Source organism: Oncorhynchus mykiss, chromosome 11, assembly GCF_013265735.2.
Source record: "Oncorhynchus mykiss isolate Arlee chromosome 11, USDA_OmykA_1.1, whole genome shotgun sequence".
Taxonomy (NCBI): domain Eukaryota; kingdom Metazoa; phylum Chordata; class Actinopteri; order Salmoniformes; family Salmonidae; genus Oncorhynchus; species Oncorhynchus mykiss.
The window spans coordinates 24,160,479-24,173,094 of record NC_048575.1 but is presented as its reverse complement, the minus strand read 5'-3'; the positions used below and the strand labels follow the sequence as shown (position 1 = coordinate 24,173,094).

The following is a 12,616-nucleotide window of genomic DNA, read 5'->3' as shown; positions in this document are numbered from 1 at the left end:
AAATGCGGACGTGGGGCACTGAGCGTTCTATAGTGAAAGGACCGCGGCAAGGAGGGGGTCTGGCAAATTCTGTCCACGGATTGGAAGTTGGATTTGGAAGGGGCGTGATATATTACACACCTCTGGGCAAGGATAGGTAAGTACGCCCGTGAGGCGGAGTAAATACGACATTTCGGGGCGGGTCTAGGATACAATTCACAGCCACACATTTTGAATGGTGTGTTTACAATTTCTGTAATATTTAGTTCCTTCTAGAAGACATGGGCAAACATGAACAACGAACACATACAGACACCTCTAGGAATAAAATAAGTTATATTATATTCTAAAGACTGAGTTAACCAATATAGAAAATATATTTTATTTGCACCAAAAAAGCTTTCAACAACCACACTGTATCTTGAATGTCCTATTCATCCTCTTACAACAACTTGAATAACTTTTTTCTCTCCTTTTTGGAGAGTCTCCAATTCATTATTGAACCCTGAACATGCACTTGCCTGGAATGTATGGCTGTAATGTATGTTCATTGATGAAGCAGTTTACAAGTTCACAGTAGATGCTTTCATTTCAACGACCCATAGATGTCTCTCTAGTCTTGTCCTCTGTAGCTCTGTCTCTGCTCTGTAGAACGATGGATCTTTTTTTCTAAAGTTAATTGAGTTTAGGCTGTTTCCTTTCCTCTAAACGCACATGACCATCCTGTGATTTTCTATCCGTCTCCCAAGACAGGCCTCAGAACTTTGTTGTTGGTGTTGTGAATGTATTCCTTGGATACTGCTTCAAAAAATATTACTTTTCACAAGATGCATTTGGCAGGGTGGATCCTTGCGGTGGCTCTAGTTTTTGGGACCTCAAATCTCAAGATCACATCCGCGGGACCTCTCCATGCACAATGCAAAGTAGAATGGTAAGCTACTGTTTGACCATTACTATGCTATTACTATATGTCTATGTTTTGACCAGATGGTGCATGCTGTTTTTATTGCGGTGCTGGATGTTTGTAAAACAAATGGTTGCTGTTGTTCACTCTTGCTGTTTTATGGTCTGACCCATACCCGAGTGGCGCAGCGGTCTAAGGCACTGCTAGAGGTGTCATTACAGACCCTGGTTCGATTCCAGGCTGTATCACAACCGGCCGTGATTGGGAGTCCCATAGGGCGGCGCACAGTTGGCTCAGCGTCGTCCGGGTTTGGCCGGGGTAGGCTGTCATTGTAAATAAGAATTGCCTAGTTAAATCAAATAAATACAAACATATGATCTCATGGACATGCCCCTCATGATGACTAATCATTTATTATAGCTCTCTGTGCAAAATGGCTCCAAATAAAAATCTATATCTTTACAAAGTGCTGATTTATTACAACCACCTGTGAATTGAATTAGCAGTTCTGTTAGGCCCAGTTGAACACTACCCTCTGTATCCACAAGATGGTGCCAGTGCCATTTTACCTGAAATGACTATGGTGGACAATAGTAATGAGTAGCTTCTGGGGCCCAAGCTTCTCAACAAGACAAGCTGATAGCCCGACGAGACTAAGTATTAAGCCCCTTCATCGATGTGTTTCTATGTTCTGGTTCCTACTACAGGTATTTTGGGATCCCCTGTAGACAAGTCTATGAAGGTCTGGTCACTCAGATCAAGCAGTGGAGGACCATGTCCAGCTGTGTGATGGGGGGACAGAGGTGCCTCTACAAGGTATGGTGTGTGTGCTTTTTTTATATCGTATAACTACTTGTGTGTGTTTAGGGTTGCAAAAGAAGAGTATATTACTGGTAACTTTCAAAGTTGAAACGTTCAAGCCTTTTATGGAATTTTCAAAACATGTAAAATATATAAAATCATAAATTGAGATTATTTGAATCTAAAACATTGTAACAAAGCTGTAAAACATCATCCTAAATCAGTGGAGGCTGCTGAGGGGAGAACGGCTCAAAATAATGTCCAGAATGGAGCAAATGGAGTAAAAAGATATCAAACAACTTGAAACCGTGTGTTTGATGTATTTGATACCATTCCGCTCCCGTCATTACCACAAGCCCATTCTCCCCAATTAAGGTGCCACCAACCACCTGTGACCTAAATATAATCAATCAACTTAGTGAATACCGTTGGTGTTTAATGTGAGGGCTTCACTATGAATTATCCTTTATATTTTTACTCAACTTTATTTACTCTGTCAATATGTGATTGTGGTAAATGTTTTGGTGCCAAACTGGTGTCAGTTGTCAAAAAAGTAAGTTGTTGGAAAAGTTGCAGTTAATTTGAAATTGTCATTGTTGTTTAGATGCTTTTTAAAATAAATGTAGCTGTTTTCTCTTGACTTCATATTTTATATGAATATATATTTTCAGTTATTTAAGTATAAATTGCCAAAGTTACCATAGATTGCCATAGATGACCTGTTAATGACCAAAAGTAGAGAAAATTCCAGTAACTTTGGTAAAATACTGGTAGTTTTACAACCCTATGTGTGTTGCATATTTCCGACTACAGACTATGACCCGTCTACTCTCTCTCTCTTGATCTCTTTCTCTTTATCTCTTTCCCTCTGCTCCCCAGCTCCAGGCAGCCTCTATCCACTTCATAGCAGCCAAACACACCACACCATTTAAGAAGACTGTCGATGACTTGACGTTCCGTCTGGTCTCCTTTGAGTTCTTCACCCACTGTCACGTCTCGGTAGGAGGGATATTCTCGGATCCTGTTGTCATTTCTATACATCCATATGACATATAAGGACAATAATATAATGTGTAGGCTTATTTAAGGATCACATCTCTTTTTGTGGGTTATCTGCAGCTAACACTACTGTAACATGTCTCAGGTCTTTAACACTTCTTCTAACCAGAATCGTTCTTTCTCTGCAGGCCATGTCTGTCTCAGAGAGCTGGTATGCCATTAGAGATCACGGCACAAACTACTGCAACCTCTATAATCTCATGGAAGGTGAGATGGTTAACTCCAATACATATATTGTATCATCTGCACATGAATTATAAAATGTTGTCACTAATTGTTCTCCTTGTAAATTAAAACAGGAAGTGGCCTTACAGACGCCCCTGGATACAAAGAGATAACGAGTGACTTCCTGTGTACCCAGCGGTCCTCTGCTGACTGCACTGTATACTGACACCATGATGGCCCATGGTTCATATTGCATGGCAACAGCTTGCTCACCGTCAGATCGTCCCTCATCGTCTGACAGTGTTGGCAGCGCTGCATTTTATACACACGCTGCTTTTGTTTTCTTTAAAGGTCTTCTTTTTTATTTGATCCATGAATTCTTATGCTGTACAGTGCCTTGCGAAAGTATTCGGCCCCCTTGAACTTTACGACCTTTTGCCACATTTCAGGCTTCAAACATAAAGATATAAAACTGTATTTTTTTGTGAAGAATCAACAACAAGTGGGACACAATCATGAAGTGGAACGACATTTATTGGATATTTCAAACTTTTTTAACAAATCAAAAACTGAAAAATTGGGCGTGCAAAATTATTCAGCCCCTTTACTTTCAGTGCAGCAAACTCTCTCCAGAAGTTCAGTGAGGATCTCTGAATGATCCAATGTTGACCTAAATGACTAATGATGATAAATACAATCCACCTGTGTGTAATCAAGTCTCCGTATAAATGCACCTGCACTGTGATAGTCTCAGAGGTCTGTTAAAAGCGCAGAGAGCATCATGAAGAACAAGGAACACACCAGGCAGGTCCGAGATACTGTTGTGAAGAAGTTTAAAGCCGGATTTGGATACAAAAAGATTTCCCAAGCTTTAAACATCCCAAGGAGCACTGTGCAAGCGATAATATTGAAATGGAAGGAGTATCAGACCACTGCAAATCTACCAAGACCTGGCTGTCCCTCTAAACTTTCAGCTCATACAAGGAGAAGACTGATCAGAGATGCAGCCAAGAGGCCCATGATCACTCTGGATGAACTGCAGGGATCTACAGCTGAGGTGGGAGACTCTGTCCATAGGACAACAATCAGTCGTATATTGCACAAATCTGGCCTTTATGGAAGAGTGGCAAGAGGAAAGCCATTTCTTAAAGATATCCATAAAAAGTGTCGTTTAAAGTTTGCCACAAGCCACCTGGGAGACACACCAAACATGTGGAAGAAGGTGCTCTGGTCAGATGAAACCAAAATTGAACTTTTTGGCAACAATGCAAAACGTTATGTTTGGCGTAAAAGCAACACAGCTGAACACACCATCCCCACTGTCAAACATGGTGGTGGCAGCATCATGGTTTGGGCCTGCTTTTCTTCAGCAGGGACAGGGAAGATGGTTAAAATTGATGGGAAGATGGATGGAGCCAAATAGAGGACCATTCTGGAAGGAGTCTGCAAAAGACCTGAGACTGGGACGGAGATTTGTCTTCCAACAAGACAATGATCCAAAACATAAAGCAAAATCTACAATGGAATGGTTCAAAAATAAACATATCCAGGTGTTAGAATGGCCAAGTCAAAGTCCAGACCTGAATCCAATCGAGAATCTGTGGAAAGAACTGAAAACTGCTGTTCACAAATGCTCTCCACTCAACCTCACTGAGCTCGAGCTGTTTTGCAAGGAGGAATGGGAAAAAATGTCAGTCTCTCGATGTGCAAAACTGATAGAGACATACCCCAAGCGACTTACAGCTGTAATCGCAGCAAAAGGTGGCGCTACAAAGTATTAACTTAAGGGGGCTGAATAATTTTGCACGCCCAATTTTTCAGTTTTTGATTTGTTAAAAAAGTTTGAAATATCCAATAAATGTCGTTCCACTTCATGATTGTGTCCCACTTGTTGTTGATTCTTCACAAAAAAATACAGTTTTATATCTTTATGTTTGAAGCCTGAAATGTGGCAAAAGGTCGCAAAGTTCAAGGGGGCCGAATACTTTCGCAAGGCACTGTATCTTTTTATCCTTGTTATTTTTTTTACTTATCGATTTTAAAATGATTGTTATTGTACGGTAACTGCCCATCTTGTAACGAAGCAGTGAAGTCAAAAGGTTCAAGTAAGGAGTAGTGAGGTAAAACTTTCATCTGTAAGGTCTTTCCTGCTGTCTCAAGCCGGGAGAAAACGCAGTTGTAAATATAGTTCTCCTTTCATTCTATACCTCTTGAGGTGAGTCGCGGTCTGAGGGGCATCGTTCTTTTTGACACCTAAACCAGTTTTCCTCTTAAAAGCAATGGTGCCGGGGTAAAAAAAAAAACTAAACACAGTGAGCTATGTGAATTGCAGGGCAGGTTTTTATTAGCACAGCAATATGGTCAGCTGGGCTTTGCCATCCATCACAGCGAAGGCTTTTCAGATCACTGCTAGAAGACACTTTGCCACGGACATCAATGTCTATGGCTGCATCCCAAATGTCAACGTATTCCCTGTATAGTGCACTAGTTTTGACATAGGCCCACAGGGTGCACTTTATAGGTAGAGGGTGCCATTTGGGAGTTAGATGCTGTGCTTTAGTTTAGCCATATGGCTTTCCTCTCTTGCCAATAGGTGGCAGTGTCTGCAAGCTCCTTAGTCTTGTTACGGTTATCTGCACAAATGGGCTTTTTATTATCATTAAACCACAGCAATTCCAATATTTCAAAGAAAAGTTTTATGCATTTCACTATGGATAGAGAAAGTGGACTAGGAAGAGAGCAGGCATTGCATAAAGACTATTGCTTTGATTCTTCATTTTTCCAGCACATACGAACCGCCACGCTTCACAGCTTAAGGGCATAGATTTCCCTGCTTTCTGAAGAAGTGCAACATAACCGAATGATGTGTACTCAAAGAGATCAACAAATTGTTTAATTCTGATAGTAAGTAGACTATTATTTTCTGTGACTGTGTTATCCAATATAATGATTGAATTGAAACAGCTCTTCAGCTAGCACGGACACTACGGTAATATCAGGGCTTAAATTGGGATAGTGGTCGTGGAACTGACTTCAAAATGAATAGGCTCTGAGAGATCATTTTTAATTGACAGTTTTATGTCCATCTGACAGTTAGCATCGTCCTGTCCTCCATCCAAATGTGGATGAACGCTGTTCCACTTCATATTCCATCCAGTCCAATTTAACAGCTGTTTATTTCATGTGTATGTTGTAACAGATGCAAATGTTTTTTGTTTTAGGTGTATCAAGTTACAGATCATTTGAAAGCATGGCCAAACTCTCGTTCACTATGTTTTTTGGGGAACAGGATGTATTACAACTTCTTCCCTGTGGCATCAGTATTTTGGAGTGCATATGATCCTACGCTGTGTGCATGTCTTCATGCGTACGTTGTTGTATGTGCCCTTTCAACGGGTGCTATACATGGTTAGACAGGACAGGCCCATGACAGTGCATTCCCTTTTCCTGCCCACATAACACAAACAGTGTTGAATTCCCTCTTATTAAAACTGAAATGACCCTAAAAACTCATAGCCTGGAATCTAAACTGATATGCTCAATTTCACCATTAAAACAGAACATATCAGTTTGGATTCCAGGCTATCAAAATCCTGCCCAAAACAATGATTTTGACAAGGGGCCCCAGGGCCATCAGGGGCCTTATAGTCCCTGTCTGAGATGTCTGCCTGGTGCTATGTCCGAAATGGCACCCTATTCCCTATATAGTGCACACATTTTGACGAGAACCCTATGGGCCCTGATCAAAAGTAGTGCACTACATAGGGAATAGGGTGCCATTTGGAAGGAAGCCATGACAAGGTCCAGAGTGGCAGGGGGACGAGGTAATCACAGGCTGTGTATTGAACAATATTGAGAAGCACAACAATACCATCTATAAATCACCATTGAGAGTATGAGAGCCACGCTGGGTCCAGGATCTCAAGGACAAAACAGGCTGTCCCCTCTAGCCGGAAGGGAACCAACCTTGTAAAAAGTGTCTGCTCGCTTTATACAAGGCAGTGTTATTGTTGTGGACTGTAACCCACATACCACCTTGCCTTAATGGTTAAACTGTTAGGATTTGTTTTGGTGTAATTCACAATTAAAGATAGTTGATGCATAATGTTTTACAGTATATGAAGAGAACTAGGTTTCTTTCACAAACCGTTGGCTCAAAGTAAGAAAGGACCTAACATGACACAAGCTAATAGTAATTAGCGAATGTGTCTCCCTGTATTATACACATTGACACACAACACCTCCCTATAGGAGTCTAAGGAGCAGAGATCTCTATCTCCACTACACTGAGTGTATGCTAGTTCTCTGTGAGGAGATGCCAGAGCGGATCCATCACTCTGGTTCCACCACTCTCATTAGCTGTGACAGAACATTAGCTCAGTGGAGGAGTGGAGAATGGAGCTAGTATGGTTCTAGAGCGGGAGGGTTCCGTTACATATGACCATGTGACCCAGTCACTAGCATTAAGGATCACCCTGCCTCAGATCACCACATTCATACTGTGACGGCTTCTGTGTGTGTGTCTGTATATGTGTGTGTGTTAATGCCCCATGAGATCCATCTGAGTTGGTATGGATCTATTGTATGGCATGATCCTCCCCAAACCTCTCATTTACAAAATGTCTTCCTTCTTTTGACGCCCTTATGGCAGCAGTGCAAATGATATGTGAGTATAGAGCCATGCAGCGTGGTGTGTGTGTCTTTAACACAGTGGGGAACAAACATACCTGACACCCCACTTGGCTTTCTTCCACTGAGTGTGGTTGTCACACACACACACACACACACACACCCACACACACACACACACACACACACCCACACACACACACACACACCCCCCCACACCCCCCCCCCCACCCCCCCGCACACACACACACACACACACACACACACACACACACACACACACACACACACACACACACACACACACACCTAAACAGTGGTGGGGGTGTTAGTTTTGTAATTGATTGAACTGCAGCTCTGTTCAAAAAAAGATCTACCGTATGTATGATAGGTACAGTAACAGTCTGTCTGAAAGGCTAACACTTTTAAATACAATTTGTTGTCCTTTTAAAGAAGACAAATAAAGTAATACATTCCTTAGAAAATGTTTATGAATCAAGTTTATTTAAAATGAGTTATATTGGTCTTCTAATATTTCGACTCTAATGCATTTTTTTGTGGCTCTCAACACCTGTTCACCTTGTACATTGTATTTCATTCAGCCTATTTATGAAGCCGCTGACCCCTTTCAATGACTCGATATTTCCGCATTAGAAGTGTTTGTATGAAATCCAATTCAATCCAAACATTTCGATCTAGTCATTGATTTATGTCTTGCTTATTGTGGCCTAAATAATAAAGGGATGTCCTTCTGAATGTTTTATAGCCATGGCTACACTGCAACGATCATACCAGTTCCACATTAAAATGCAGAACAGCATTCCAGAACCCTGAGTGTTCCATGTCTGTCTGTAGGGTCCCATCGGTCATCTAGGACTGGGATCGCCTCTCCAGTGATTTCTCCTTTCCCCATCTGTGGTAACTTTAATGAAATACCTCTTTCACATGATTTCATTTAGCCAGTACGCTAATGGCTAGGGAAGTAATAATTACATTCAAATATTAATCTGGGGCCGGAGGACAGAGTGATGAATCATACACACGCCCTGTTGTCCAACATGGCCTTACCGTCGTCTTTACGTCTCCTTCTGTCTGACTAGACAGATTAGAATGACAAATAATTGTAATTCCTTATTAAATCGAGGAGGGCTGGGCCGAGTTGGAGATTTGAAAAACCCTATTGGAGGGGGTGTGGCAGGGGAGGGGTGTGTGCACATGTGCATATGTGTGCGTGTCTATTCTTTGGGAGAAACCCAAAACAGCACAACTTCAAAAACAACAATCCCACAGCCACCTTGCAAAGCTGGGCTGGGGTCGTATGTATCAAGCATCACAGATTAGGAGGGCTGATCTAGGATCAGGTTCTTTCTGTCCATGTAATCTTATTAATTTTGATCTCAAAGGAAAAAACTGATCCTAAATCAGCACTTCTACAGTACTTTGAGATGTTTGATACATACGGCCCCTGGGCTTATCAGCTTCTGTGATCACATAAATTGTAGTAAACTTTCCTCCTCCAGACAAGCCGGGAGCCTGGGAGACAGCCACGTTGAGGACTCATTACCGTAGGCCAGCATTACCCAGGAGACAATGCGTCACTCCTCCCCAACACCACAACCAGTGCTCCAAAACCTTCGCCTGTCAGTCGTCATCGGCAATAGCGCTGTCAGAACCCCCCCCCCCCTCCCGCCTCCTTCCGTCTGGTTGATAACTGTCCAGCCCAAATTTTAAGGCGGATTAAAGCTATTATGACTACTGGTGGTTGTGTCTTCCATTTAACTCTGTGTTGTTTACCACAGCTTAGGGATCAATACCTTCCAGAGGGTTGCTAGACTTGAGGGTGCCGTTGACACCTAATTACCAATATGTGAGTATGATTATTGTCCTGTAAACAGTCTGTTGTGGTTTGTTTGTGTGGGCGGACCTGATTGCACACAGGAGGTTCTTCCGAATCACTTCAACTGGAAGGAAATGGTTTGCTACAATGGCCAGGGCCAGGTGTGAGTTGGCAAAAGACTACTCAGAGTACTCATAGTCATTTTTTCCCCCAACTTACTCAGATATACTGGATCACTTATACCGACTAACAACAAATATGTTTTATTGTCACATACACCAGATGGGTGCAGTGAAATGTGTTTTACAGGGTCGGCCATAGTAGTACGACATCCCTGGAGCAAATGAGGGCTAAGTGCCTTGCTCAAGGGCACATCGGCAGATTTTTTTTACCTTGTCAGATCAGGTATTCCAACCAGCAGCCTTTTGGTTACTTGCCCAACACTCTAACCACTAGACTACCTACCGTGCAAATATTATGGTGTTCTTTTAATGCATTTATAATGTGTTAATTAGGTCAGATTTAATGTACGTTGCATAAAGTGATTCTACAAAATAATGACTTATCAGCCTTAGAAAGGTATGATACAAGGTATGATAATGTTAGATAAGTCTAATAATCTTGCTTGTGCTGACTTGGTAGGATCTGAGCTGCAGGACAGGGTAGGTTTGGCTGCTGCTCTCTCCTTCCTCTCCCCAGCTCTGTCTAAATACACACCCTCTGTTCTGTTACCATGTGGTCCAACAGCCATCATTCAGTTTCCCCTCGCAGACACAGCGCTATCAGTCATCTGCCACCCGTGGGCCTGAATACCCTAACACCCTAACACGCATACGTTCGGGCTGGGGGATCACTCACAAGGAGTTTGGAAATGATTGCATCTCCGCAATATCTTTAAGGAGGGGTTGAGGAGGTGGTGGGCTGGGTGGAGGGATGGATGGATCCGAGAAGAGGTGGAGAGGTGAAGGGGTGGAGAGTTGAAGGGGGGGATGAGTCGAATGGGTAAACCTAGGTGAAGGCTGGACACTCGTGCAGGGAGAGAGAGAGAGAGAGAGAGAGAGAGAGAGAGAGAGAGAGAGAGAGCGAGAGAGTGAGAAGGAGGTATTGGAAGATATGGACAGAGGGAGGGAGGAATTTAAGGGATGTATTGTTGCTGTCTCATGGAGGTGTGGGTGTAGTTCATCACTCTGGACCCTTGGTGATAGAGGGGCCTTGTTCAAGCCTCCATTTTAAATCTGTGGGTCAGATGTCCAGGTCCGCCCGTGTCCCCTGTCCTCTGGGGTGGTCAGAACACAGGTGACAGGAATGGAGATTGCTCTTTGGTTCCTCTTTAAAAACACCTTACGCTCCCATGTCGACCCCCCCCCCCCCCCCCCCCCCACACACACACACACACACACGCCTGATCCCTATGGATGAGAATAGGATGGATCTTTCATTTTGTCAATTGCTTGTGCTGCATTTTGAATGCTGGGTTCTTATAATTGAATGACTCAGAGACTAAACAAATGTCTTCAGCTTTGCAGGAAACAAATGCAACACAAACAGGATGGACAAAGCCTTTATCTACGTGTCTCTGTGGTGTATTATAGTCCTTCTGAGTAGTGTCAGGGTGAACAGGATATTCTAAACCCCCAGCAGGAAACAGCATGGCGAGTGACCTCATCAGTCAGTCACTAATTGCTGTGATTTTCTCTGGTTTGATAGGACTTCTGCCTCACCCACACAGAGCTGGTCCTGGCCCATTAATCACACATGAATACCTGTCACTGTGAGAGGCTGCACTCGTCCAACAACCCTCTGACAGCCAAGGTCCTGACGACCAGGGAAAATGAGCATGGGGAGAGAGTACTGGGAAAGAAATGACACCCTATTCATTACACTCTTAGAAAAAAGGGTACCAAAAGTGTTCTTCGGCTGTCCCCATAGGAGAACCCTTTTTGGTTCCAGGTAGAACCCTTTTTGCTTCCAGGTAGAACTCTTTTGGGTTCCATGTACAGGTTTCTACATGGAAGTAAAAAGGGTTCTACCTGGAACCCAAGGGGTTCTTCAAAGGGTTATCCTATGGAGACAGCTTAAGAACCCTTTTTAGGTTCTAGATAGCACATTTTTTTCTAAGAGTGAATATAGTGCACTATTTTTGACCAGAGCACCATGGGCCCATAGGGCTCTGGTCAAAAGTAGTACACTGTGCAGAGAATAGGGTGCCATTTTGGACGTAGCCATGGAAAGTTAAACGGAGGGTTATGGGTAGCAAGTGTCACTCCTTGAAATGTAGTTTTGATCTCTATAAGTAAGGTCACCAGTGTGTGGAGCGTTCATCAAGAAAACCGATTTCAGGTTTTACTGCTCTTGTTTTTTATTATATTTGGCAGCCTCAAATAATCTATCATCTTTGTTTATCTCGCAGGTCATTCCTGCAGTGGGAAATAGTCATTTGCGGTAACCTCTTCATACCTCCATGCCCCTAACCTCCCCTCAACCTTATCTAAAGAGTGTCTCACTCTGCCTATACCATGCCTCTAATATCACCCCATCAACTCTATGAAAACTGCCTATGCCAGTGGTGAGTTATGAAGTCCCTCACACATGGTAAATATTACCTCTGCCCACCCCCTCCATAAGCCCTCCAGACAAATGCTAGCTTAGCGGGACCATCAGGGCTTTAAATGTTGGCCATAAAGAAGGAGAAGACGAAGAGAGAGAGAGAGGTGGAAGAGGAGGGAGGGAGGGAGGGAGCTAAAATGAACATATGGAATATTATGGTGGAGAGGTGGAGATTCCTCAGGCCAAACACACACACACATAGATAGACCTGAGAGAGAGCGAAAAATGGGGTCTGTATGTTTCCGATTTATGACTCGTCCTTTAAGTCGGGGGTTTCAAATTGGCCGGTGGTCAGAGAGTGATGAGTGCATGACATTTATTGGAGCCGGGGGACCTGGGTAAACTGTCAGTGAAGAGGGCGGCTCTGCCCGGGCACCATGTGCGGCGCGCGGCTATTGAAGGTTATGTTGAAGTCTGTGTCATTAAGAAGACAGACCCACTGTCAGGAAACATATCCTCCTCGGGTTTCCCCTCTCCTCTGCTTCTCTCCAGGCAGAAACAGGCAGAAATCTATCAGCCGTCGGTGAGAGAAATCCTTTTATTAAGAAATAAAAGGGAGAAGTGGTCTACCCACCACAGTGTCATCCATTTTGGCAGCTCTGCCTCTGTAATAACTTTGTCTCTGAGGCTGCCTG

At 43.2% G+C, this 12,616-nt stretch overlaps 1 protein-coding gene across 2 annotated transcripts; it reads left to right on the top strand.

Moving 5' to 3' along the window:
• The first annotated feature begins 27 nt into the window (after positions 1–27).
• On the top strand, positions 28–3,332 carry LOC118937336. 2 transcript variants are annotated; one of them, XM_036935218.1, is made up of 5 exons: positions 28–910; positions 1,591–1,699; positions 2,564–2,683; positions 2,872–2,950; positions 3,043–3,332. In XM_036935218.1, the coding sequence occupies exons 1-5, from the start codon at positions 762–764 to the stop codon at positions 3,132–3,134; spliced, it is 549 nt and encodes a 182-aa protein (XP_036791113.1). In that variant the 5' UTR covers positions 28–761; the 3' UTR covers positions 3,135–3,332. The 2 variants fall into 2 exon arrangements, with proteins under 2 accessions (XP_036791113.1, XP_036791114.1); XM_036935219.1 differs by lacking the exon at positions 28–910 and having other exon boundaries at positions 1,207–1,699.
• Positions 3,333–12,616: the final 9,284 nt, after the last annotated feature.